Source organism: Oryzias latipes, chromosome 18 (assembly GCF_002234675.1).
Source record: "Oryzias latipes chromosome 18, ASM223467v1".
NCBI classification, from domain to species: domain Eukaryota; kingdom Metazoa; phylum Chordata; class Actinopteri; order Beloniformes; family Adrianichthyidae; genus Oryzias; species Oryzias latipes.
This window is the reverse complement of record NC_019876.2, coordinates 16,304,347-16,331,251: the sequence shown is the minus strand read 5'-3', so window position 1 is coordinate 16,331,251 and position 26,905 is coordinate 16,304,347. Positions and strand designations below refer to the sequence as shown.

General features: G+C 39.7%; 1 protein-coding gene across 5 annotated transcripts in view; it reads left to right on the top strand.

Moving 5' to 3' along the window:
• pcdh7 (protocadherin 7) overlaps positions 1 to 26,044 on the top strand; it is a 150,918-nt gene extending 124,874 nt beyond the window's left edge. For 2 of the 5 annotated variants that reach the window (XM_011487539.3, XM_004079819.4), the window contains exon 3: positions 22,054 to 26,044. In XM_011487539.3, the coding sequence (XP_011485841.1) occupies positions 22,054 to 22,529 (476 nt within the window). In that variant the 3' untranslated portion in view covers positions 22,530 to 26,044. Of the gene's footprint in view, positions 1 to 20,946; positions 20,966 to 22,053 lie in introns of all 5 variants that reach the window. The other 3 variants (XM_011487540.3, XM_011487541.3, XM_011487542.3) reach the window with 3 other exon arrangements.
• The last annotated feature ends 861 nt before the right edge of the window (positions 26,045 to 26,905 follow it).

Sequence of the window (26,905 nt, the reverse complement as noted above, 5' to 3'; positions counted from 1 at the left end):
TTTGGTGGTGGTGGTGGTGGTGGTGGGATTCCCACACCATCATGGAGAGTGGTTCATAAATGTCATGGGACTCAACAGAGCACGAGGCTGTCTGTCTGTCTGCTCATTTGACATAACATGACAGTTCAAGAGGACGGGGTTGGGGTTGGGGAGGGGTGCTTTTCTTGTTGATGCCAACATAGACACATTGAGCTTGACAGACCTGTAGAAGACTCGACATAAATACACCTGAGGGGAAGTAAACAAAAGTAATGCAGAAAGGGAAGGAGTGATTTGCTTTTTTTATTTTCTCTCTGAGTATCCATTAAATGCAGAAAGTTGTGTGAATTCAGACACATTTAGTTGAATAGCTTTTGTTGAATTTTCTTTCAACATTTAACCCTTGTGCTATCTTAGGCACTTTAACATTGGTAGTTGGGTCATCTAGACCCACTAGACAGTGTTCTGAACCTTTTTTCTTCAATGATTTGTGATCTTCACTGGTGTCCATGGATTACATGAAATCTTTCCACCTTTATCCACCTTTGTCATGGTAGGGAGAACACGTCAAAGTAAGGGTGGGGTCATCTAAGATAGCACAAGGGTTAACTTGAGACCAACTGGTTTTTAGTAAGTCTTAAAATTGTTTTTTGTAAAATGTTTAAAATGTTTCCTTCCATTTTTTGTAAGACTCAGTCAAGTGTTAAAATATTTCTTAAATAAATGAGAATTCCCAAAGTATTAGAGGTAACCGTATCGTGACTCTGTGGAGGACTCCCAGCTGTAAAGCTGAAAATGTCTTAGAAACAGAGGTTAAAACAGGCGTGGGCAAACCATGGCCCAGGGGGTCGTATGTGAGCTAATTATTCTGGCCCGCCAAACTGGAAAATATTATATTGATAATCCTAATTAAATGTTTATTTTCCCTGGAATCTCTGGTGTCTGCCCATGGATGACTCTCTATAAATACATTGACCTTTGTTTAGGTTCAGAAAGTTATTCTGCATTCATGTGGTGTTGGAAGATTTGTTGCTTTCCTGACGGACAGCTATTTTCTCGATCATTCCAACAACCAAAATTTCAGCCAGCACCAACTTTTCTCAGATTTTATTTTTTTTTAATTCGATTTCAGATTTTTTTTTCCTGATTCCGATTTGTGGTGCTGCTGCCTTTGACTGCAAATGTTGCAGCGTGGGTGGGGTCTCTTCCTCCACGTCTGTGGCAGCAAACCCACAGCAGTTCCAAACAACAGATAATTTTATTCCTTTCTTGGGAACAAACTTCCCACTCTCACCAGTAGCCATGCTGTCGCTTGCGATTTCGTAAGTGTGTTATGATGTTGTTGTTTGTCGCTTGCCATACCTCTGTGTGAAAATAACGCTACAGAAGCTCTGGGGAGCCAAAAATGCTCCATTACAATAAATCTCGATTTTGTTATTTTTTAAATCGCCCGTAACAGAAAATTTGAATTAATTCATTCAATTAATTTTTCACCCAGGCCTAGGTGAAACCTCTTTTTCCCTGTATTTACTCCTGATTTGATTTGGATAAAAGAATCTGCTAAAGATCAGCAGTCCTAACCTTTTTATTCAGATTTTTAATCCACCAGATTTCCTTCATAGTATGAAGATATTCACTCCTGAGACATATCAAATATGCAAATCCTCATTCATATTCCCTTTTTATTATAACTTTGAACCGAAACACAATTAAAACCAACGCTTGACATCAATAATTCTGAAAAGTCTTTTGAGCTTTAACATTGTTAGTTTTGGTAGTAATTGGTCTCTAAAGTTCTTGACCAACATTTCTTTTTTTTTTTTTGCTAAAGTGGTCGTCGCATTTAAAAATGCCTAAAAGGCTTGAAAGTGGCTGAATGAACTCGAGCTCCTCTGTGTTTTTTTTGTGGCATTTTTATAAATGTGTGTGCACAAAAGGCGGTGCTGGAACTTTTTAAAGGAGGGGGGCAGTAGACTTTGAAAGGGTTGCACGTGTGTTGAAAGGTTAAAAAATATGTATTTTCAACGGTTTTATTATTTTTGACAACTATCTTTGTCAATAAATAATCTTTGACTTTTTTTTTGCTTGGGGGGGGGGGGGGGGGTGGCAGGTTGCCCCCTCTTGCAGGTCCACCCCTGTGTGTGTAGAAAAATTGCATCGAAACACAACAGGAACTCCCTTAAAAATCCATCGATCATGTCAGCCAACACTTCTACGAATAAAAATGTCATTATTCAGCTGGAGTCTGAAGAATTGTGTGACCTTAAAATGTGTGTGTGTGTTGGGGGGGGAGGTATTAGTGAATTCCAGCATAAGAAAAAGACGAAAGTTAATGCCTCTTTAAAGTGGCGCCAGGAGCACAAGCATGTTTGCTAGTATTGGCAGCGACACGTGCCTTATTATTTTTTATTTCTTTTTTTTTTCCCAGGGTGCTTTTAGCTTCGCCCCGTTCGTCAAAGGAAGGCATCATCCTGTATCGGCACATTTCACGTTTCCCAGAGGACACTGTGAAGCGGCTGATATTATAGAGCAGCGCTGAGCCTTATTTAATTCCCAAGCATATTTCTAGTCCCCCGCTCTATCTTTCTTTCCTCTGCGGCACACACTCGCACGTTTCACTCCTTCTCTGATCTGCAATGATTATGTTTCTCCCTATATTCATTTGGCTGCATCTGCTTTAACGCAACAACCCTCATTCCAACCCTCCAGAGGAAACAGAAGTAAATACATCTTACTTTTTCATAGAAGCTCATCAGGTAGTCTCCAGAACCTTCTTTATCTCAGGAACTCATTTGCTTTGGAGGTTTCTGCTGTGATGTCTAATCAAGGAACCCCTTTATAGTCAAAGAATGTAAATTGTGCCACGTGACTGAGAAACCAAGGGATTCGCTAGCCTCTTTTAAATTCCTTTATATCATACTTTTTTGTTTTTGTGTTCTTTTTAAAGAGAATCTATTGTTTTTTAAAAGGGTTTCGATATTTATAAAGTTGTCCTTAATGCTTTCGTAGGTTTTTACCTTCGCTCCAATAAAGTCCCAATCATCTTTCGATCTAATGTAAAATCGTTCCCAATTGTATTTTAGTTACAATTTTACCGTTTAAAAAAACTCAATCGTTTTCTAAGAGCGGCAGGAGTTCATTAGAAATTCAACTCTGAGTTGTGGACGTTACTGTTGACGCGTAGTAAGCTCACCCCCATTTCCCATTATCCCTATGTTCTGTACACGCTCTCACATTAGTGTACAGCCCCTCACCACCCCTACCTATCCAGCGGTAGAGTTTTGTGCCAGATGCTCAAACGAGGAAAACAAGAGACGAACATGGATCTATTTGTCTGCAAGTGGATGCATCAGAATGAAGTAACGGAGTGGTCTACCGATTGTAGCATCTATCTCACTGCTAAGTTTTCCGCTTACTTTTGCAGTAAGTACAGAAATACTTGGAAAATTATTTTTATACATGTCATCCAGCATGTAAAAAATACCTCAGGAACATGTTAAAAACACCAAAAATTTTCGTTTGGGTGGGTCTTTAAGTACTACAAGCCAAATATTGCGCTGAAACAACGGCAACGTCTTTTTTTTTTCTTTTCTCCGTTACAGCAGTTTTAATGGGGCTCCTCACGCTGACCTGTTTCTGGTTTCCTCACATAGGAGGAGAACACGCTGTGTGCAGGCGTGATAATGAGGATGTAGAGTGCATAGATCTTCATCGGGCCAGCACAGCAGTTTAAAAAAAAAAAAAAAGAATAGAAAAAGCAAAAGAACCCTACCACATCTTTCTTTTCCCCTCATAATGTAATGCAGCTCTCCCAGGCCCCGGGTAATGCCCATGGCTCAGGACCAGGCATATTTATCAAATACACCTCTTCATTTTTTTTCTTTTTTTTTATGTGACGCCAACAAGGGTGCTGATGCTGCCTTCCAACTAAGAAAAAGTATTTACATATGACCTTGCTTGCAGAAATTGGTAGAACGGTGAGACTTATTTTGTCGGAATGATGTGCTTAGAAGTTGGATAAAAAATAAATAAATAAAAGTATTTGAGTCAGCATAGGACTGGGATATTCATGAGGATTAGCCATAATGTATTTACTACCTTAGCTGCTGCTGACTGTACTCTACCAACTGGACGTGTGGAGTGACATTTCATTTCACACATCAAGCAAAAATAAATAAATAAATAAAATCATGATAAAGCTCACTGAGGAGCAATTATTGTTGTTTTTAAAGGAGTTTAGTGTCTTAACATCACGCTGCATGAAGACGATCGTACATGAGCACTGTTTTTGCTCCCACATCCCCTGTTTCCAGTCTGCATCCATTTAGAGGGAATAAACAGGCTTGAGGAACTTCATCATTCTTACGTGAGAGTCTTTGTGTCTGTTAGATGGGGCTGTCGAGACTGCTTGGCGCGATGAAATTTTGATGGAGAAAAAGTCCTGTCTGCACTGCATTTTTAATACGGGCCAAGCAAAAGTAGGAATTGTTATCAGAATGCTCTCCGTGGCTTTATGTACCACGACCTGCGGGGCTTTCAATTTAAAAAAAAACTTTTTTGCAGCTTTAGGACGACTTCTTCCGGACGTGCTTCAGGTTTTTGCTATAGCGTTTTACGAATCCGTCCCTTTGAAACACTGTCTTTGACCAAAGAACCCAACGGGAGAAATGAGCGAACACTCCATCATCGGTCAAACTGCTACTATTTGGTGTTTATTTTCCTGTTTCTCCATGCAGCTGTATAAAAAATCAGTCTGGCCTCTGGGCCTTCACGTGCCTAATCTGCAGTCCAGCCAGCATTTCTTCCCACCAATGATTGATTTTTGGAGACATCTTTGGGACAAAAACAGTTTGAATTCTGACGCCCATGAAAGACCTATCAGCTTTGTCGTCGATCAATGTGAATAAATATTTCCCACAACCCAGAAGCATTAGAATCAAGGGCAAAAAAAAAAAACAACAACAACAGAACACACACACACACACACACACACACACACAGAAAGGCTGAGGAAGGAAGAAAAAAATCAATTGGCTGAGAGCTTTGCTTAAAATGGGGTGGAGTGGTGATGGTGGTGGGCGAGGAAGGGGTTGAAGCGTTGAAAATAGGCCTGCCAAGCTGGGTGAATAATGAAACATGTTTTCTGTGCTTCAAAGGCAGGAAACAGTGAAGTTATGATACATGCTTGCTTTTCAGTGTAGACCGAGTGCAAAGAGAACAAACGCAGCGATGGTTGAGGCGATTGAGACCATTACGAACTCTTTTAAGTCTCCGATTAGTATTCTCGCTCGTCTTTGTAAGGGATCAGTCGTTATGCAACACATTGACACAAGGGGTCAGGGTTAAAGGTAAATGATGGACTAGTCATATACCATATGTTCACGACCATAGGGCGCACTGGGTTGTAGGGCGCAGTTTCAGTTATGGGTGCACAGGGTTTTAAGGCGCGGGCACGTATTAAAAAAAGCAGCGGGAGCAAAACTGAGTTGGTTGTGATTTATTTTTCATTTTTTCAGTCCTCAATCAGCATCCAAGAATCCATCAAAGTCCTCATCTTCTGTATCTAAAATGAACAGCCGGGCTACATTTCTATCAAACACGCCAGCTTCCCTTTCGTCATCGTCAGAGTCTGTCTCTCATAGGGTGCCCACTACATTTTGGAGAAATTTTAAGACTTTTAAGTGCGCCTTATGAAATACGGTACAGTTGTTCAAAGTGCTAACTGTAGGCTTTAAACAAACAACTTTACATTATTCACATATTTGTAGGTGAAATAAACAATTCTTAGTAATGTAGCTGTAATAACCCCTGGTGTATCCTAAAACCCCTAAAATGTATTTTTTCAAACAAACAACAAAGTCTAACACACAAGTCATAGTGCAATTTAAGGGACATCCCACCTATGCAAGGCAAGTGACCCCCTGGCTACATTTTGTAGTAGTCTGAGCTAAATTTTGTAGTTGTTTAGTAATACTGTTGTCACTTGAAAGGCTTCTTATTCTAAATAAAGGCTTTCTATACTTATACATTGATGAATACATTTTTCTAACATTAACCCACTTACCGAATCCTAAGCCGCTGTAAGCTTGTTGAAACCACTTAGGGGGTTCTTCAAGGACCTCATTAGGACTGAAAAACAAGGGTATCAATTATCTTGCTGGCAGGAGCAGGGGGACAGGGACACTGACCACTCAAAGCGTAGATTTGGTGAAGATGAATTTAAGGTATTAATGGACAATGGGGGCTTCTTTTGTCCTTCCAGACATTGGCCTGAAGCCGCATAGGGCACACCCCTGGGGATATATATCTGTAGGGTCCAATTTACTGGGTGTTTGTCATGGTGACGATCCAGAGTACTCTGTATGCCTTTGATCCAACTTTTTATGAAAAGGACTCAATTCCGATTGAGTTTTCTTGTCACTTTCTTCCTCATCAATGAACACGCAGAAGTTAGCAGGAGCTTTCCTTAGATATAGTTTACCAAATTAAAACAAGCTAAAGTATTTTGGGAGGTCTTAAATTGCTTAGTTAATTATTTGCGGAAAAAATGAAGTTACAGTCGTCATTGCTACCATTTCTAACAGTTTTGACCGGATGCTGCTAACTTTTTTCCCTTGACTGAATTTGATTTTGATGGATAATTGTTTTACTCAATCTGAGTGGCCTGACATTCTTTCTGTTTTTAACAGCCTAGTGTGACCATCTTCCCCATGTAGCTCAAAATTGAGTTCAGCCCCAAGGTCGATGATTGCATTTCTATCCTTTATCCAACTATTTTTTCTCCACATAAGTGGGGCTGAGTGTCCTAGGTCCCTAGTTACTTCAAATTTTACCTACCCACAATATGAATCTTCTCTTTTTTTTCCCTCCTGTCTGTCTCCCTCGTCGTACTCGTTTTTTGATGGGGGATCCATTTGGTTTAAATTGACTCATTTTGTCAGTGGGAATCGGAGCATGGATGCTGTAGAGGGAGAAGCGGGCAAGGCTGCTGCTTTCCCTTTGATCCCTCCGACAGGCAGCGTGAAAACTGCATTTCATAAAAGATATTCGTCTGTGATGAGCTCGCCAGAGTGACAAATTGGGCCCCTGGTGCTTTAAATAAAACTGTGTATGGATATGACTACAGCACTCTATTTTTATACTGCTAAACTGGTCTGTTAAGAAGGGTTTTTAGGTTGAGAGGGGTTACCCTAACTTAAAAGGTTTTAATTCCAAACTTAAAAAAAAAAAGTTTATTATGTTTTAAATAAGCTTTACTTTTAGGTGTCCACTTTTATGCCTGTCTGGATCTGGAGTTTTAGTTACAGGAAGCAACTATGTTCACACAAGTACTGTCGTCTCCCTGTAGCGTTCCCTACTACAGAATTACAGGATGATGAAAGTTTCAGTTGTAATGTGCCACTGTTGCTTACGCTTTCTTAGATGGTGAGGGCAAAGCGAGCAAAGATGAAAAAGAGTACAGCTGTGCTTATGCCTTTTCCTATGGAAAAATCTGACCCAACTTCCAAAACCTTGGGGAGATGTGCGTGAATAGGACACACAGAGTTTGTGTGATCTTAAGACATGCATGCACGTTGCTCAGAAAAAAAAAGGGATCCAATTATAATGTCCCTGCAGTAATGTATCAAACGCATCAAATTAAAATTACAAAAAAACGAATTTTAAAGAGATAACTAGCTTGCCAGATTGTTGGGTTTATCACCTTTGAAAATCTTGTTAAAAGTACTTTAAAAATAATTTTGATAAATGGTAAATGCTTCTTCTGTCTATAGCTACGGACACACTGGGCATTTGATGCGCATCCAAGAATGCATTCAACGATGATTCTTGGATATGCCATAGTGTTCTCACTGGACAAGCAGAGAGGGGATTCTTCCTCCTTTTCGTGTTTACTTGCACATGTTCCCCACCTTTAATTTGAAGAGACTAAATGTGAAAGGTTGAAGTGGCGCAAATCTTGTGAATCTTGCTCCAGACGTTTTCTTTCACAGCTTTATTCCGAAATGGTATATAATTCCAGCCGGGTACAAACCACAATTATAAATTTCTCCTTCATAATCTGTTTTTCAAATGGTTGATACTTCCGTCATTTAAAAGAGACTCCATCCATTTGTCACTACTAAATCCAAGTCCCTGATTTGTCAAGGTTTGGCCTGGTTTAACTATCAATACGTGTTCAATGGCATTTCTACATAGAACTCAAAAAATGGTCTATGTACTAATGTAAATGGTTGAAAATGGTGCTAAAATGTGTAACAAAAGAGTTTTGAACGCAGAAGCCTGGAACTTGCATTTGCCTGCATTTATATAAACTTTTCATAGGAAGTGGTCCCTTGAATGCTCGTTGCTAAGGGTGGTGTGAGAGTAGTTTAAGACCCAATTAAGTCCAGCTTTAGCCAAGGAAAATGAGTATATTAGGAAACATATATGGTCCAACTTCCTTTTAGATACAGTCTATACTGGCTTCATTCTTGGTTTCCACTAGGGATGCCACAATTGTTCAAAACTGTAAATGTTATTTATTTGAACTGAATCATGGGGAAAGTAAATTGTTGTATACATGCAACATACCAGTATGTCTACCTTAAGTGTCAAACAAGTGTGTAAGAAGGAGTTATTATTTATTGTCTCGTTAGATCAGACCAGGCTTAGTATAATCGTAAGGGTTTTCTTAATTGTTTTCTCCTTAATAGCAAATTAACAAAAATGATTTTTCTGAATTTTTAGTTTTTCGTTGTTATTTCGTAATAATCAAATCTTGTATCGAACAGAAATAAAACCAGAAATGAAGGTTTAAACCAAATTGTAGGGAAATTGAATCGTTGTATCTCTATTGTATATTGGTAGACAATGGACCAAGCTGGAAACCATCCATCCATCCATCCATCCATCCATCCATCCATTTTCAATACTAGCTTGTTCCATAACATCCTGGATTGCTTTCCACTCAATTAGCTGAACCCTTCTTCCTAAACTCTTTCGCACAACTATCTATTCACTAGATAAAAGTTAGCGCTAATACATTAACCATCTTGGTTGTACTTACAGACTGCTGAAGACCTGGTCAAAATTTCCCACATATATTAAATGTCCAGATAATTGATCTTGCACCAAGGTCATGCACACCACCTCTACTTTTCTAAAGACCTGTTCCATAAATGGCACAAGCATCCAAAGGTGGCATAATCTCCCCCTTGACTTTAATCAAAGATAAAGAGTGGAAAAAAAAAAAACAACAGTGACAGTGCACTGATTCCTTTCATCAGAAAATCCAATATCAGCTCCAACAGTGAAGACACTGTGGTCCAACTGAGAGATAGCCCATAATCCAGGACACCTTGGTGTTATCAAGATGCATAGCGCTTTGCCTCTGCCTGAATAAAGATTGACTGGAAAGTTTGTTTGATACTACTGAGATCTCAAACAAACACATAAACCCAACGATCACAACATAAACATTTTTTCTTGTCAAAAATATGCTAGCTATTTACATACAAGTAATGTGCAAATGCCCTGATTAAAAGTCTCTCCACAGATGTCTACCATCGGATGCGGCCGTAATGTGGTTATTGAAGCCTTTACTTTCATTTTTGAACACTCAATCACTGTGGGAGGTTTTACACAGCTGAGGCACCCCGGACAGACTCAAGGATACATTAAAGGGCTGTTGGAAAACCGATTTACTGACTGGCACATCCTTTTAGCACTTTTATCAGGGGCTGCACTGTGAGCAGCCACTTGATGCGGTTTGTTTTTTAACCTTCCCAGTAGGTATTCTATCAGTCTCTGGAGCAAAATATCAGTGAATTCTTTTTTGACTTCTTTGGCTTTTTTTTCTTCATGTAATTTTACGCTACACCTTTGTAGACCATTTATGCCTTTCTTTTTTTTTGCTAATAAAGATCAAATTCATCAGTAGGTATTGTGGTGGATGCGTGTGATGTTGTTGGTTTGGGCAAATATACCGGGTATATCTGTGATGTTGAAAGTACTCATAAAAGTAAAAATGGATGGACATTTTGTGTATATATTTTGCCATGAGATCTAGTTACAGTCCAAATTCTGTATAAAAAAGTAGTATTTTAAGTTCTTTTTTTCCCCAAAAAGCTTTGATAGAATACAACAGCCTGTCATGTTCTTTTTCATTTTGAACCTGCTAAGAAACTGAGAACTAATCCCTCTGGGGTAACGCAGGCTCTAGATAATTTGGCTTTTCTGCCCCAGAGTAGAGCTCACTTTGCCTGTTTATGAGCCTACATGCTGAAAAAAACTGAAAGCCTGTCGCTTTAGGTCAACATAATTACCCCCTCCACGTTTTCAACACTAGCTTTCCATTAAGGTTGTGACTCACCATGCCCAGCTCGCTGTGGCCCAGAATGTGCAAGCAGCCAGAGCTGAGGGCTAATTTCCACTCTCAGGTTGACAACTTGGGCTAGCAACAATGGTAGATTGCAGGTGTTATTTGGCTGACTCACAAAATAACAAACTTTATTGCGCTTTTATAACTGGCATACTACTAGCATTACAGATGTGATATTTGGATGATTTTGAAATCTTTATATTTACCTTTTTTATGTATACTGTGTATAAACAAGTTGAAGACTTTAGCCTTGTCACTAAAGTTTGTCTTGTGCTGAAAACAAAATTCTAAAAAACGTAAATAGCGTTAGGAAATACAGTATTTGTAGCTTAGTGTTAGCTAATACCAATAAATAGGATAGCAGTAGGAAATCCGCTCTTTGTAGCTTAGCATTAGCTGCTACCAATACGTAGCTTAGCGTTTTGAAATATACTATTTGTAGCTAGTAGTTAGCTGCTACCAATACCTAAGATAGCATTAGAAAATATGCTATTTGTAGCCTAATGTTAGCTGCTACCAGAACAAAACATAGCTCAGGGAAATACGCTACTTGTAGCTTAAACTTAGCTGCTACCAATATGCAATATAGTGTTAGAAAATATGCTAGTTGTAGCTTAGCGTTAGCTGCTACATAAATGCAACATAATGTTGGGAAATATGATACTTGTAGCTTAGCGTTAGTTGCTGCAAGTCTCTTACATTTCGTTAAGAAATTCACCATTTGTTGCTTAGCATTAGCCACAACTATTTCTCCTGCGAGGATTGTGTCTACTCGAGTTGTAAAAACAACTAAAGAAATAAGAAATATATATTATGGCTGTTAGTTTCTCACAAAGACTCCGTGTTCTCCATTACTCACCCCTCTTTCCAGGTAGACCTACTTTAAACCAAGGATTCAGATGTTTGCCATCATTTGTACAATGATTGAAAAGCACAAACCACAGACTGCCTACCGTTTATTTATTTTTTTTATTTTGAGGAGGATTTAATTGAAATTGTATTTTGACAAATAACCATTTAATGGTGTAAAAAGGGCTATTGTGTGAGTGTGCCTGGGTGTGTGCGATAAGACTAACAGTGGAGGGAGAAGCAATGACACTTCTTTTCCAAAGAAATGCGAGGGAAAGAAGGGTGTTTGTGTGTGCGAGTGTGTGCATGCATAAGCAAGGCAAGAGAATTTAGAAAAATAATAAATGTGAAAGTACATAAAAATAAGCTAAAATGAGATCAACCCATTACACACACACATGGTAGAACAACAAGCCCTACCATTTTCCACACTCTTCTCCTTCATGTGTGTTCTGTCTGTGTTATCAGTTAACGCTGTGTGCTTGCCTTCCTGCTTGGGAATCCCAAGCTTTCAGATACGTAAAGCTTCATACACACACTGCCTGCTAAATGCAAGGTTTGCCTGGATGTGTGTGTGTGCAGGGATACAATAAGCTAAACTCGCCATAATGTTTTATCAGTTGCAAACAGTGTTGCATGTATACACCATTTTATTGGCTAATTTTAATCCTTCTGCCTCTTACTGAACGTATACGCATTGGATTTAAAATGGCTGCTTTACAAAGATGGTTAAATTACAGGGAAGAAAACTGTAGCATGTAAGGTGGTTTTTAAAGGTGGTCCGGATTCTAAACCTTAGAGCTGGTAGATATAATATCAAATCATTATCGTATGTTCCATAAACCAATATGCACTAGACTTAAAGAAAATTATAAAATATGTTAAAGCAATATGTTACTCATATGGGAGCTTTAATTTAACCAAGTGAATTTGGTTTGATTGAGCAAATTAACGCTAAATAAAAGGCCACCTGCAATTAACTTGTCACTAAACTGCACCTGCATTGACCTGGGTTCACGTATACCTGCCAAAACAAGCAACCATTAAAAAAAAACATTTTAGTGTGTAGAAAACTTCTAAGAGGATCTTTCCAGTCTTTATAATGAAGAAGTGATGTGAGAAACCAGCATTAGATGGAGATTTCAGACTCAACAAGCTAGCATATGCTAAATTCGTTAGCATGCTAAATGTTGATATATCAGGTAAACAATGACAGGGCAACTTTTTTGGGTTGGATTTATATACCAGCAAAACATCTGGAGAGAGTGGTATCGTATTTTTCGGACCATGAGACGCACTGGATTTAAAGGCGGGCTAAACAACATAAAACATCAAAACTACTTGATGTTGCATATTAGCGCAGAACAGTTTTTCTCCAATTCATAATCCATTGATTGCATAAAATTTTGAAGAGGTATGGTAATTTAAAGAATATCAATACTGGAGCCAAAGTTAAGGTGTTAGATGGCATCAATTGGTATTTCCAGATCCTTAAAGTGGGTGTAGTGTCTGTTTTTTAAGTAGTAACATATGAGACTTCGTTTTAAGGTCAAAGATAGTATAAAGATGTGTTGTTCTTAATTGCACTGTTCTACACCTGGATGACAGAGAAGAAAATGTTTTTTTACTAAACAGTAACCACCTACTTAGCTGTATTAAAAGGCTCCATCTGTCCAAGCACGGCCTAGATGAATGAGGATGCGGGGAGACGTGCAGTGATGCTGTATGAGCTCTTCAGCTCCTTCCCATCATTTCTCAAATGGTCATACGGCGACCCCAGGGTAATGTGACACACACAGAGGGCAGGAGAGAGCAAGCTGGTTTTTGATAATTGGCCAGAAAGATGGACGCCAGAATGAAATCTGGCTAGTTAATTAACCGACAATTAATTACCTGAGGAGCAGGCCACGGTTCAGAGAGAATATCTGCTAGAAGCCAATGGCAGCCATATCTTACCCTAAACTTAGAGTGTTGTTGCATCGCTTGTTAGCCAACAGGCTGCAGGGCAAAAGAGAAATGCTGAAATGGGAGCTGTGTCATCACCTGCCTGAATAAAACCTAGACATTCCTCCTATAAGGAGTGAGTAGCTTCACGTGTCCTGCTTTCGTTCCACTGAAAGGTACGGGCGTCTTGGAAAGTGAGGCAAAAGGAGGTGACAGCTCATTACAAAACTTGATCAGGGCTCTGAAGCGTCCCCCTCGCTTGCTCTCACTTCTCTACGTTTTTCACCGTGTCCATCTTGAAACTCTGGAGGGTGGTGGTGGTTGTGGGGTTTCAGATGATTCCCTGACTTGCACTTGTCAGGCAGTGAGGACTTCAAGAAGCTTTCAAGGCTGGGGTATATAGGTCCACATACAGCGACGTTACTAAAGGCTACAATAGAAACAATAAACATGGTTCTCATAAAATGTTGGTTGTCGTAAAACTCACAGTGTGCAAAATTAGTGATCAACACGGAAACATGATTTGAGATACATGAACAACTAAAAAAAAACAAGAAGCAACTACAAAGGAGTTTAGTCAATAGGATAAAAGGACAAATCCAATTGGTCAAATATATAGGCGCTATATTTCAAGCTGCCATAAAATGGTTTTTGGTTACCTTAAATGGTAATTTAACGCCGTCTTTTGCTATATGCGTATCGCAAAAGCTGGTAGCGCAATGATGGTACATTTTCAATTTATAGTGTAGGTCTAGGTGAGATTGCGTCATAGTCCCAAATTTAAGTGTGTCACCCTAGAATGGCAATTTGAATGAATGGCTCTCCACTTCTCTAACGCTCATAGTTTTTATAGCTTTCTGCAGCAGGGTTTGAACTTCAAGATGAGGCAGATGTTTACAATATACGCTTCTGTCCGATATTGGGTGCCCTGGATTTTGATGCAATTTGGACCCACACTCACTATTTTTTTAAACGCCAAATATGACGTTCGCCATTAGTCAAGGTAAAAACCTGATAAATACAAACATTTTACAAAGACTATTTATGAATCCAGTGTTTTGTGATGAAAAAAGTTGGATGGTTTACATGAAATGAATTTTAATTAGAAAGAATTTAAATGACTTATCGTTCAAATGCATTGTGGTCTAAATTCACCAATCTAGTGAGAAGCGGCACACACTAGTTTATTGCAGAGACATCTGGGAAATTTCCAGGCACCTCTGATTTTTGGAATTGTAGATTTGGACAGCCCTAAAAATAGGCAAACACTCTACATGGTGCACTGAGTAGTGAGGGACCTGGGGCATTTAACTTGTGTGCCATTTATAACACATCCAACTGATGACAAAATGCGATCAATCAATGCTTTTACTGCCACGAGTTCAGCCGTGAAAAGTCCCAACGCCCCATGTCTTTGGTTTCCATCCGCAGTCACCCCTCCAGTGCATCCCTTCTGTCTTTCTTTAATTGTCTGGCAAACATCTCTGTGAGAGAAAGACAAATATCACTCTTTTCCTGTGGATATTGTTCTCTCTGAACCCTACGCTGCCACGTAAATAATTTAGCACCTATTCTCTGTCTCGCTGCTCCTACAGTTCAGAAACACTTCCTGCCTCACCTTATTTTTTTTTTCCTCTTAGGCCATTCTATCTCCTCTGTTTGTTTGTTTTTTCCTTTTTCCATCACCTTCTTTTTCTTGCCCTAGTCTCCTTAAGTTGTGCTCATGCAGAGGATCTGCCTCCTCATCTGGGTTTGCTGCTCAGGACCTCTCGGTTGTGAGGCATTACCACAGGGACCCCTGCAAAGTGAGACAGCTAAACACAAGGAGACACGCTGCCACACTGTAATTAGTCTGCACATTTCACCAAATTAAACAGGACCCTGTTCGAGGTGAGAATGAGTAAAAAAGGAGGAAATAAGAAAGAGCAATTGCAGAGGGAAATGTAGCTCTTTTTAGTGATGTCTATGGCAACAGTCGCCCTTTGTTTTTTTTTTTTTTAGTAGGATTTTTTGCTGTGGATTGCTTTTTAGCTTGTTAGCCCTCACCGTTCTATCAGTGTTAGCGTTTCTTTTTGAGCATTTTGTCAGAAACAACGTTTTCCAGAATACACATTTTCAGATATATTTAAAAAAAAGAAGAAGAAAGAAAAACCAAAACATGGCAGTTAAGTTCCCAAATGCTAATTCTTTTAGTTAGCATGGGCATTTTAGCCCGGATAACATACAGGGTGGTATCAGGAAAGGCATCTGGAGTAAAAATCTCTGCCAAATTTGCGAAAAAGCGGCACCCCCAAAGGGACGTACCGAAAAGTTGGAAAAAAAACAACAGTTAGCATTTGGAAGCAGTTAGCAATTACCCATGATTTGTTTGCGTTACAACCAACCTCAGTTTTTCTTTTTTCTTTTTCTTAAAAAAAACTGTTTGTCAGATCACTGGAACAGATGGTTGGATGTTGAGAATAATTATAGATTTCTGTGTACTTTTAGTATCGGAACTTTGAAAATATAATTTAAAAAACCAATGCAGAATAAAAAAAAAAAAAAAAAGAGTTTTTACTCTTCATAAAAATAAAGTGAGTTGATGTGATCATCTTTAAGGCCTCCCTCCCTACTTGCAAAATACTTTTCCGGAGGTTTCAAACCCATTTCCAGATTACACTTATTGATGCACTCAGACTCCCAGGACAGTTGAACTTCATTTCTTGTCTTGATGGAGAAGATGCCCCCCTTTTGGTTTCAAATTGATATCACGCGGATGGTTGCAAATGGAATTTGTAGGTTAAAGTGTTTATTTTTATGCCTCCGTAATGCAGGGAATGAGATAGAAGCATATTAGATTGAGTTAGAGGAGAGTTTTTGCAGCCCTTGCAGCTGCCTGGACACAGAGCCCCATTGTTGAAAAGATCATTTGAAGGCCTAAACATGCTTTGGATTGATAAGTTAATGTGTGCGTTCCTGGGGAGCACATGTTCCCAAAATCTATTTACTGCCACGGTACATTTTGCTATCAAAGCGGTTTTTTGTCATCTCATTGTTCCCCTCCTGTCCTTACCTCTTCCCGCTTCTCTCTCCTGTCTTCAGTAATGCCCTCAACTCTCCTTTCTCTCATCCTGTCTTCCCTCCTGTCCACTCGCTGCTCTCTTTTAGCAGCGACTTTGCCATGTGACGGGCCAGAGGCAACCGTGCTGTCTTCTTCACTCATACTGCCTTTTCCCTTCGCCCATGCCCTGACCTTGCTGTGCTCGCCACACACTCTCCCCTTCGTCTCTTTTATTCACTTTCTGTCAATCTATGGGATTCCCACAGCATTCCTGTCTTCATTCGTTCATATATATATATATATATATATATATATATATATATATATATATATATATATATATATATATATATATATATATATATATATATATATAATTTTTAAATTCTGCCTGCAATAACACCTTTCTGCCATCCAGCTGTATGCAGCGTCTGTTAAAGTCAGAAATGGATGCTGGTGCAAAACTGGTTTATATTGGCTTCCATTATTTTCCACTCACTCACTCACTCACTCACTCACTCACTCACTCACTCACTCACTCACTCACTCACTCACTCACTCACTCACTCACTCACTCACTCATTCAGCTGTCCATTCGTTTCTTTGTTCGTTCATGCATTTATCCATTCATTCATTCATCCATCTTGTTCATTTGTTTGTTTATTTATTTATTCATCTACTTGTTTGTTTTTACGTCCACTCAATCACTCATGCATTCATTTCTTTTAGTCACTAATTGGTCCATCCATTTGTTTGGTCATCAGTTTATTCAATCATTCACTCACTCATTCATTCATTCATCCACCCACCATCGGTTCATTGATTTGTTTGTTTGTTCGTTGATTTTTTTCATTTATTACCTCACTCATAAATGTATTTATTGATTACCTAATTGATTCATTCATCCATCTTTTCATTCATGGACTTGTTTGTTTATTCTTTCATTCACTCAATCATCCATCCATTGGTTAATCGGTTTTTCATTCATTCAATCCCTTTTATGTATTGATTACTTCCTTCCTTCTGACCTTAACCCTCTTGCTTTGTTTGTTTTTGAGGAACAGCGTTGATGCTTGTTTCTATTTGAATTACCATCCATCCGTCTGTCCGTCCATCCATCCATCTTAAAAACCCACTGAATCTCTTTTTGGGTTTACAGGGTTTTCTGGCGCCAACTCAGCTAGTGTTGGGCAAGGGCGTGGTACACCCTGAACAGGTCGCCAGTCTGTCATTGGGCCACACATATGCACACACCTGCAGACCTAAGGGCAATTTAGATTCACTAATCAGCCTATGAACCATGTTTCTGGATTTCAGGAAGAAACCAGAGAATCCGTAGGAGACCCACACATGCTATTCACCGATATGCAGTCCCTATTGAATTACAATTAAAGTTTATGAACCCTTTTTACTTAATATGCTGATAACATCAAAGTAGAAAAATGCTTTTCAGTTTTTATTTATTTTTTGCTTTTTAAAATTCAAACCGGTCAATCTGACCCTGAACAGGGGCGTTAATTCATTCATCCACCCTTTTTTTCATTCATCAGTGATTGTATTAGAAAGAATCTACATCCATGCAAAATAATACTTACACAAATACAGTGGCTTAGGAGGAAGTCTAGCACGGTTGCAGGTTAAGTTCTGCCTCGTCACTTTGCAAATACTGTATAAACATTCTGGGCTTCTAAACATGAAACATGTCAACAACAACTGGTAAACACTTCCAAATCTTCCCCCCTTACACAGCAGGATGCATGTCCTCTGGAGGAACCAGAAACCTCTTTTGTTCTTTTTCTCGTACGACTGCGACAAATCCTAAAGACACCACATCGGATTGTATGCAAAACGAACTTTTATTGATTTCTGTTTCTTTTTCGAATATCTCTAGTGTAAGCTAGTCTGCTGAAAGTGCGGCTGACTAAACCCCGCTAAGAAAAGCCACAGCTTAACCAGTGCAGCCAAATGCCCACGCTCTGCTGCTTTCCTCGCACAAATGCAGACAAAGTCCTCTCCATAGACTCTAAAGACTCTCTGAATAGGCACAGCATGGGGTGGGGATGACGACTAATATCTCACAGCTGCACTGAAGGGTGATGTCTGACTGTAGTCATCAGCGTGGAAGTGTACGAAATCTTAACAAAAGCCGCCGTTCTTCAGCCCTGCCCACCCTTTCGGTTTCCATCAGGAGCCTCCGCTGAAAGCTTTTTGTCTTCCAACGATGGAGAGAGCAGACCTTGTCTGCGGCTCCCAGACAATGCCACCGTGTAGCTACTCTAGCCCTGCAAATTACAAGGTCTTAGCCCTGGGGATGTAACCCGGGACGCAGAGGCCTGCTTATTTGGCTCTAAGTGTTCAGTGTGGCTTTTTTTTCTCTCTCTCTTTCTTTATTATTATTATTTTTTTAATATGGCAGGGTGACCCAGTTGTATTGTGCTGTGTTATGGTTAGTAGTGTGGGTTTGCAGGATATTTTTTGAATATGTAACAAAAGTCAGCTACTGTGCTGCGTGTGCTCAAAGGGATTTTTCTTTGAAGATACTTTGTATATGTCCTGATTTCTGAACTGGGTCTTGTCGGGGCATATGATGCGTATGGAAGCAAAGCTTCGAGCCCTTTTCCAAAGTAACTACATCAAACAATCAAAGGTCTATTTTTTTTCTCTCTCACTCTATGTAATTTTTTTTTTTTTTGACGCAAACGCATTTTTTATTTTTAAATCGGAGAGGGGTCTATGTTGTCGACAAAAGGGGACATCCATGAACACCTGGAGCTTTTTGGACTGCAAAAGTTCAATCTAAAGCAAGTCAACCGACAGAAAAAGGTCTGTGCCTATACCCAGTTAAAGGTAAAAAGGACAGATGGGTTTGAAATTACTCACACAGATAACCCAGCCCAACAGAGAGAAAGGGAACGATTCTATTTTTTCTGTTTGCTTTGGAAAGGCAGCCAAATTCATTAACTCAGTGGGAAAATTCCTCAATTTTAGCAAGCCTGCAGAGTCAATGGACCATGGCTAAGAAATCAACTCTCATTCGGCATACACAACAAGCAGAGCCCTGCCTAACTACACTGGTGTCTAACTGTGCAGGGCTAAGAGAGATGCATTGCCAAATGTTGGCTGATTACCCACCATGGCTATGTTTTTAAAAATGTAACTATTGAATTTGATTGGAAGTTGGGAGCCAATTGGAAAAGCTTGCTGAAAAAGAATGGGCGAGGTCGCTGCTGTATCCTGTGGGTGGCCCTCCTCAAGGGGGTTGTAGTTTGTACCTGGAACCCTAGTTGATGGCTGTGATCGCCAAGCAAAGTCCAATGCTGGCATCCAAAGGCACACTTCTTATTCTCGTCACATCAGTTATGCCTTAGTCTTATGTTGACCTTAGTTGACCTGTACGGGGACTGCATGTTTTTTGGCATTGAGGGTTGTAGGACGGTGTGTCCGCATCTTACGAAGTGTGTCTTGCAATTCCCTTGAAGCTAGTATGGACACTTTAACCCTTGTGCTATCCTAGGCACTTTAACGTTGGGAGTTGGGTCATCTAGACCCACTAGACAGTGCGCTGAACCTTTTTTCTTCAATGATTTGTGATCTTCACATGAAATCTTTCCACCTTTGTCATGGTAGGGAGAACACGTTAATGTAAGGGTGGGGTCATCTAAGATAGCACAAGGGTTAAGTGACGTCATTAAAATGGAATGTACGATGTTGTGTGTGTGGTAAATGTATCGCGGGGTATTTGTAAGGACAATGGAAGTTACATGCACTCATGACATATGGGTGATGCTGTTGTACACAGCACTGTACTCGTTAGCACTGTACAACCTGTCACAAATGTTCACTTTGCGGACCTACCAAATGGTCTATTATGCAAAAATTGCATATGGCCCACCTATGTGCCCCATACAAGTTTGCAAATTTTCATCGACATCCCATATCCACCTGTAAGGGAAATTGTGACTTGGGCGATAAATGCAGTTCCATCTCTCTGTTTCTTCATTTTACTTGTCTTATTTATTGGCGAGTCGGACGGTAGCGGTAAGGCAGCTGGATGGCTCAGTTGGTTGTGTGTACGACTGGTGCATAGAAAACCAGGGTTTTCCAAGGGGCGCGATGAGCTTCATCAAGTGTGGGTCCTTGGGCCAGCCCATTTGTGCTGCTGTCTAACTATGTAGCCACAAGGGTAGCAACCCTACCCAAAAAGAATACAAGGTTGTGTCAGGAATGGCATCTGAAGGAAAAATCTCTGCCAAACCAACTGTGAAGATCAGTGAAAGCTGATTTGCTGTGGTGACCCCTTTGCCTAAAGGTGAACAACAATATTAAAAGGTAGCGGTTAGTGGGTTTTTTGGGCGTTTCCCCAAACAGCCAAAATGGCGTGTAGTCCTTTGAAGTATTTTTGCACCAAAGGCAAGGAGAATACAATCAGAACCATAATCAATGAATGGCACTCTTGAATGAACATTGTCTAGAATTAAATTTAAGAACAAGGATTCACTTCCTTTACCTTAAAAAAGTAGAATTAAAAAAAGTTGCAGGACCTTAGCTGTCATTCTACTTTTTCCTGTCTTGTCTTTTTCTTCCTGTCCTTTTCTGAGCTGCATGTTGTTCTCAGTCATGTGCCTGCTCTGCACAACACTTTTTTTCATGCTGTTGTCGATATGTCTTTCACTTCCAGTGTCTGCGTTTCTCAAGACTTCTCATACAACTCAATAATAATAATGCAGAGTTAAAGTCCTGAAGAGTGATTTATTTTATTTTTTTTCTTTTACAGGAGATAAAGAACATTAAAAGTAAGCCATGGTCCAAACTGATCACTTTCTTTTTTCCTTTTTTTTCAACCTTGGGCAAAGGCATGCTTGGCTTGATTTCCACTCACCCTCGCTCTTGCTTGATTTTGGTTTCTCATAATTTGTATAAGGCCATTAAAAAAATAAAAATAGCGCCTAACAGCATTCCTAGCATATGTCCTGTACAATCATTTTGAGGAACAGAGCAGGTTCCTTGTTTCCTAACTTCCTTCACCATCCCGTTATGTCATTGGATTATTTTTTCACATCCAACCGTAGGGATTGGCAGCAGTTGTCCCGATGAAGCACAATAGTTGCTGTTATTTTCTTTGGCAATAGAGCAACAGACGTAGCTAATCTGAGTCCAGTGCTCCACTAGGTAATTGGTTAAGACCTCTAATAGTGGGTTTAAGAGGATATCAGAGCGCCTGAGCCACACAAAGCTATTAAGCTACTTAGACTAGAGCGTGATTGCCATCTGTCAATCAGCGGAGATAAGAAAATCGACGGCACTACCTTCAAGAGTACACAAACTGACCTCCTCCCCTTGCCTCCATTTGCTGCCCTTCCTTCCCACCCTCCCCCGTCTTTCAGCACAGATGAAGCATGACCTTATTTGAACACTGATTGACATCACTTCTTTTGTTTTTATCATTTTGGAGACTGTTGACGTAGATAGTGGTGTTTTCTTCTGTTCATTGTCGTCATCTTTTGCTATTTTTTCTGTCATGTGGTATGGGTTCTGCATGAACACAATGCAGCTGTATTGGTAACAGATATGTTGTATTTGCCAGTGATCTGAAAAAAAACACACAAAAGATTTTAATGTCCTTTCGAAATCTGTGCCGGTTAACCATTGTGGCCACTTTTTGTTGCTTCGTATTTTCTCCATTAACATTCAGATGCGTTGATGGAACGATAAAAGAGAGGTTCACGCATCTACTGTGATAACCAAGTCATATGACACATATCACAACAAACACTGAGTGATAGCAAGTTTTACCTCTCCATTGATAGATCACCCTTAAAAATGATTTATTTGGTGGATGCTAACTTTAGTGACTGACTTCCTCTTTTCCTGTTTTTTCCAGACTCCCGGCCTCTGCCTGACGTAGCCATGACTGGCAAGTGCACCCGGGAATGTGACGAGTACGGCCACTCAGACTCCTGCTGGATGCCTGTGCGCACATCGCCCGAGCTACGGCCATCCAAACCAACCACTAACCCTCAACAACCAAAACTTTCCACGTTCATGACCGGCAACGGCAGCAGCGGCAGCAGCAGTGCCGAACAGCCCGGCAGCCAGGAGACCCTCGCCATGGCCGCCATGGCCAACGGAGACCCCACAGCCGCACATATGATGGGAGACCGCAACTGTAACCTGCTCAATAGGAAAATGGCCTCCTCCTCCTCCTCCTACGAGGCCTTTGGCTCACCGTCCTACGGATCGCCGGGAGTTGGGGAGGAAGTGCTGGGCCACCCGACCGAGGAGATCCCCCTTGCACCTACCGGAGAGTATAAACCCACTTCCTGTGGTACTCTGACGCGACGGGAGGTGTACCTGTGAGCAAGATGGCTTACACATCTCCACTGACTATTAAGCATAGCTGCTTACCCGTGACCGTCGCATTTCTAGAAGCCTTTAGCCAACCAAGTAGGACTACAGTTTCTCCAAAGACTTTTGCAAGAATCCCTTCATGAAGGATGCAAGTGGATATCACACCCTACCTTTTTTATAATATAAAGTGATAACTCCAGCACCTGACCAGAAGGAGAGGTGGTGGAGGTTGTTTTACTAGCTCGTCGGGCTCTTGGGACACATTCTGCTGCCTGACAGTCAATCTGTACAGGAACTCATTTTACATGAAGCATGCCAGGTTCTCCCCGTTCTTCTTCTTTGAAATGAGGCAAAAGCCACATCTTTCATTTTTTTAGATCATAAAATGTACATGTAAACAGTTTTTACAGTGGATTTGCCTTTAATTTAAGTACAGTCCAACAGTCCGGCCAAGAGCCCCCATGGTTGAAGAAACCAACGGGACTTGCGCCGACCACTGTCAACTTTTAAACCTAAAAGCAAAAGGTGGAAGTGAGTCTCACAAGCATGGAAAAGACTGAGCTTTAAGTACATAGTCCTCACTTTGAGATGGATACTTTCGCATAGAGATTAGTTGACTAGAATTCGCGGAAGCAACACTTTAGCTGCCGTCTACGATACACCGGAGGACTGATGCTAACCAACGGAGAGCATACCGTCACTCATTTGTACACAGCCATTGGACCACAGTGACATCACTCTTGTTCCCTTAAGTCTTTTTACCTTTTTCGTAGCTTTTTGAGTTTTTCTTTTGTTTGGTGAGTTGGAAACCAAAATCCCCGTCTGAGTAATACAAGATCTTACACATCAGCTTCAAAAAAGTATGGGGTGGTTCCCTTTGGAACTCCTTAGCCAGACGTTCTGTCTTACCAAACTGGTTTTGATCACCGAGAAAAAAAAAAAAAGTAAAGAAAACTACGTAGGCACACATCGCCAAATGAAGTCATTTGAGGCCAGTGATGCTGCTACTGATTGAAAGTCCTGGGGAAGCACAGTGTTTGGCTGGAGATTGCAGCTCTGGAGATGCAATTGAACTGTTGGCTCAGAGTGACTTTATACACGTAAAAAGCTAAAAGAGGTGTAAGCAACGGCAAGTTGATCCTGAAACCTCTGTAAGGACAGCGTTTTACAGCTACTTTCCTTTCTTTTATGAGCGTGTGTGATATGAGCAATAAATGCAACACTGTCCGCGACACGCAGACGACGAGCATCTTTCTTCAACACCCTTTTCAAAGCCTACAAGGTTGACGCTAGTCTGGAGTCCTCTTAGCTGTTGCATTCATTGGCATGAATGTAAGAATCATCATTTGTTAACAATCACACAAAAAAAAAAAAAAAACAGGAAACAAAACATCTGAGTGAGAAGGAGCTGTTTGCATCACAAGCTGAGACGGTTGGTGTCAAAGTGAAACCAAAGCATCGCAAAGAGGATAAAAAAAACACTCTTTTTGTGCCCACCCCTTTCACGCAAACACAAAGGAAATCTTGGAGAACTTTGCTTTAATGACATCAATTTTCTCAGTATCTTTTTTTTATTTCGCTATGGAACGATTTACCTTGAATGATAAGAATGTGATGTCTCAACAAAACATCTATTACATCCTCAGATCAGACACTTGACACGTTTAAATGTTGAGATGGTGTGCCTCCCTGTCTACGTTTTTTTTATTTTTGTTATTGTTTTACTTTGCAGCTGCAGAGGCACAAAAATCTCACAACTGTAATCAAAAAATATTCGATGCAACTGAACTTTTTGTATGTTAGCAAAAACCCCTTTCAGTTTGATCGGATGTGCTTTTTTTTTTCTTTCTTCTTCTTTTTTGAGGCACTCCGGCAATCTATAACCTGTAAGTACTACTTGTTGTTTGAAAGAAAGTGCTCCTATACTTATCAGCTGTATACATAAATAAATACTTTTTACTGCACGTTTAATGGGAACTTACTTCACCTACGGAAAAGGAGGATTTAAGAAAAGAAAATGACAAAAAAAAATCTCTGTAAACATGGAAACTCATCTTGTTGATTGCATTCGTCATCACCTGGAACATTAGCCATGTACTGTAGTAACACTTAGTACATCAAATCGGTTTTTCATTTTCTTTTTACTTAAACATCAAATTTAATAATTGTCCCATATCACGACACCCCTAATTTTTTTTACGAGCTTCATACCATTAGATTAGATAACTTGTAATGACATTTTTGTTTTATTTGAATCCCACGAAGAAACAAAAACGTGGAAATGCTCATTACGATGTACTACGTGTTTTCTTTGTGGTGCCACTTTGTATATTTAGAGTGCTTCTGACGAAAAAAAACACAAATAAAAACATAAAAACGAAATAAAATAAAAAATAGAGTGAATGCTAATATGCAACTGTGCCTTTTTATACCAATTGGTATGGTTAAATGTGGGTATGGGATGGTGCATACATGATTACACTGACAAGCTCACAAAAGTAGACGGGGTGGCATTTTAAGGACTGAAATACATTTGCATATTTTAGAAGTGGAATACTGATTTTTTTGTTTTGTTTTTTATTTTAGTTTCCCGGAAAGTTAAATGTCAGTGAACCTTTAGATGTAGGAGTCTAATTGGCTGTTCTGTTGATTCAATTAGGCCAGAAATATTCATATTATCAAGGAAAGTTACTTTTGGGGAAAACAAAACAAAACACTGACATCATTTTTTTTTTACGTTTTAATTTTTTTTCGTATACCTTTTTATTTTTATTTTGGTAACCTTTTTTGCTCATGTACATGTGTGACAACAGAAACAAGTTAATGCATGAAACAAGCTCTAAGTCTGACAACGAAAATTTTGGAAGGGGAAGAAAAAAATATGGAAAGACACTTAAGAGTAGAAAGTTTGTGGAAATAAAATGCCGATCGGGGGAGGGGAGGGGGTGGGTGGGGGTCAGTAAAGGAGAGCGCCGAGCAGAACGCACACCCACAGGGTTATGTAGCCTACATTCGCACTATTACGAATTTCTATACATCCGAAAGCTTGAGTGCTGGAGCGTTGCGCCTCGACTCCGTGTTTATGCGTTAAAAACAGAAATTTGACACACTGAGTTGAATCCACACTCTATCCTTTTCCATTTGCTAATCCGCAATTCGTTACAACCGAAATCTGGCTTCCGGGGATCTTCCCGGCTGTCGGAAAACACAAGGTACACCAGCCTGGGGGTTTGTGTTCTGGAGGCGCTCTCCCCCCATTTGTGAAGCATTCACAACGTGTGATGAGATATGTAATATTAACCATTACTATTTGTCCTGCGACCTGGATGTTGATATAGAAATTTGAGGAACAAACTTATCATCGTTTAATATGAGTCACTATGCACGCAGCTTAGCTGAACATTGGCAGTGTATTGAACGCAAGTCCACTTCTATTTATGAGATATTTTACATAATTTAATTTGCTTTTGTACAGGTTTGTGTAAATAAATTGCTTGTCATTTTTGTCTCTGCAGAAAATAAAATATAACATGGTTAAAAAAATGTATTCATGAATCTTTTCCTCTCTTTTTATAGCTATTTTGTGTAATGAAATAATATTAATATTAGAATAATAATATAATATTATTCTAATATAATATATTATTCATTCATTTTCTCCTGACTCATTATGTTTAAACCTCCTGGCCACCTAATATGCTGGGTTAATTTAAGCATGGTGCTTTTTATCTGTAACCAAAGGAATGTGAACATTAAAAATGCATTTAATTATGTTTTAAAAGGACATATGTAAAATGTACATTTCTTTTTCTTTGGTTCATTTGAAGATAAAAAGGTCCCTACTAAAAATATTTAGTGATAGTAATAGTTAGTGATGACCTTTTATAACTGACATGTAACCGATACGAGTCAAAAGTGCTTTGGCTTCAGTTAAAAGTCTACAATCCAATGAACTAAGGAAAAAAAAAATCTGATATAAAAGTTGTTTATTTCACTGGACCTGCACAAATTTTCCCTGCACTATAGTATCATGGATGTTCCATTGTAAAAGTAGCTACAGTGTGACGCATTCGAGATCTTGTATACATGGTCTCATGAATGTACATCCAGCCGGTGGTGTTCTTCACACAGCGGCTTCTTCTTCTGTTGTATTTTTACTCTTTTCTAGCGCTTGTCCGCCACCTACAGTGAAAAGAGGCTTATTGCAAATCTTGCGCCAGGTTATTCCAAAATATAAAAGAGTTGGCGTCATCATTCTAGCAGGCCAGAAAAAGCGCAACTATCAATATTACATTTGTGATCATGTTTGTCATAAAAGGCTGTTTTAGTGTGACTTCAAATGATTTTTCTCAAATAAGTTTGAGTCTTGCACTGTCTCAGTAAAG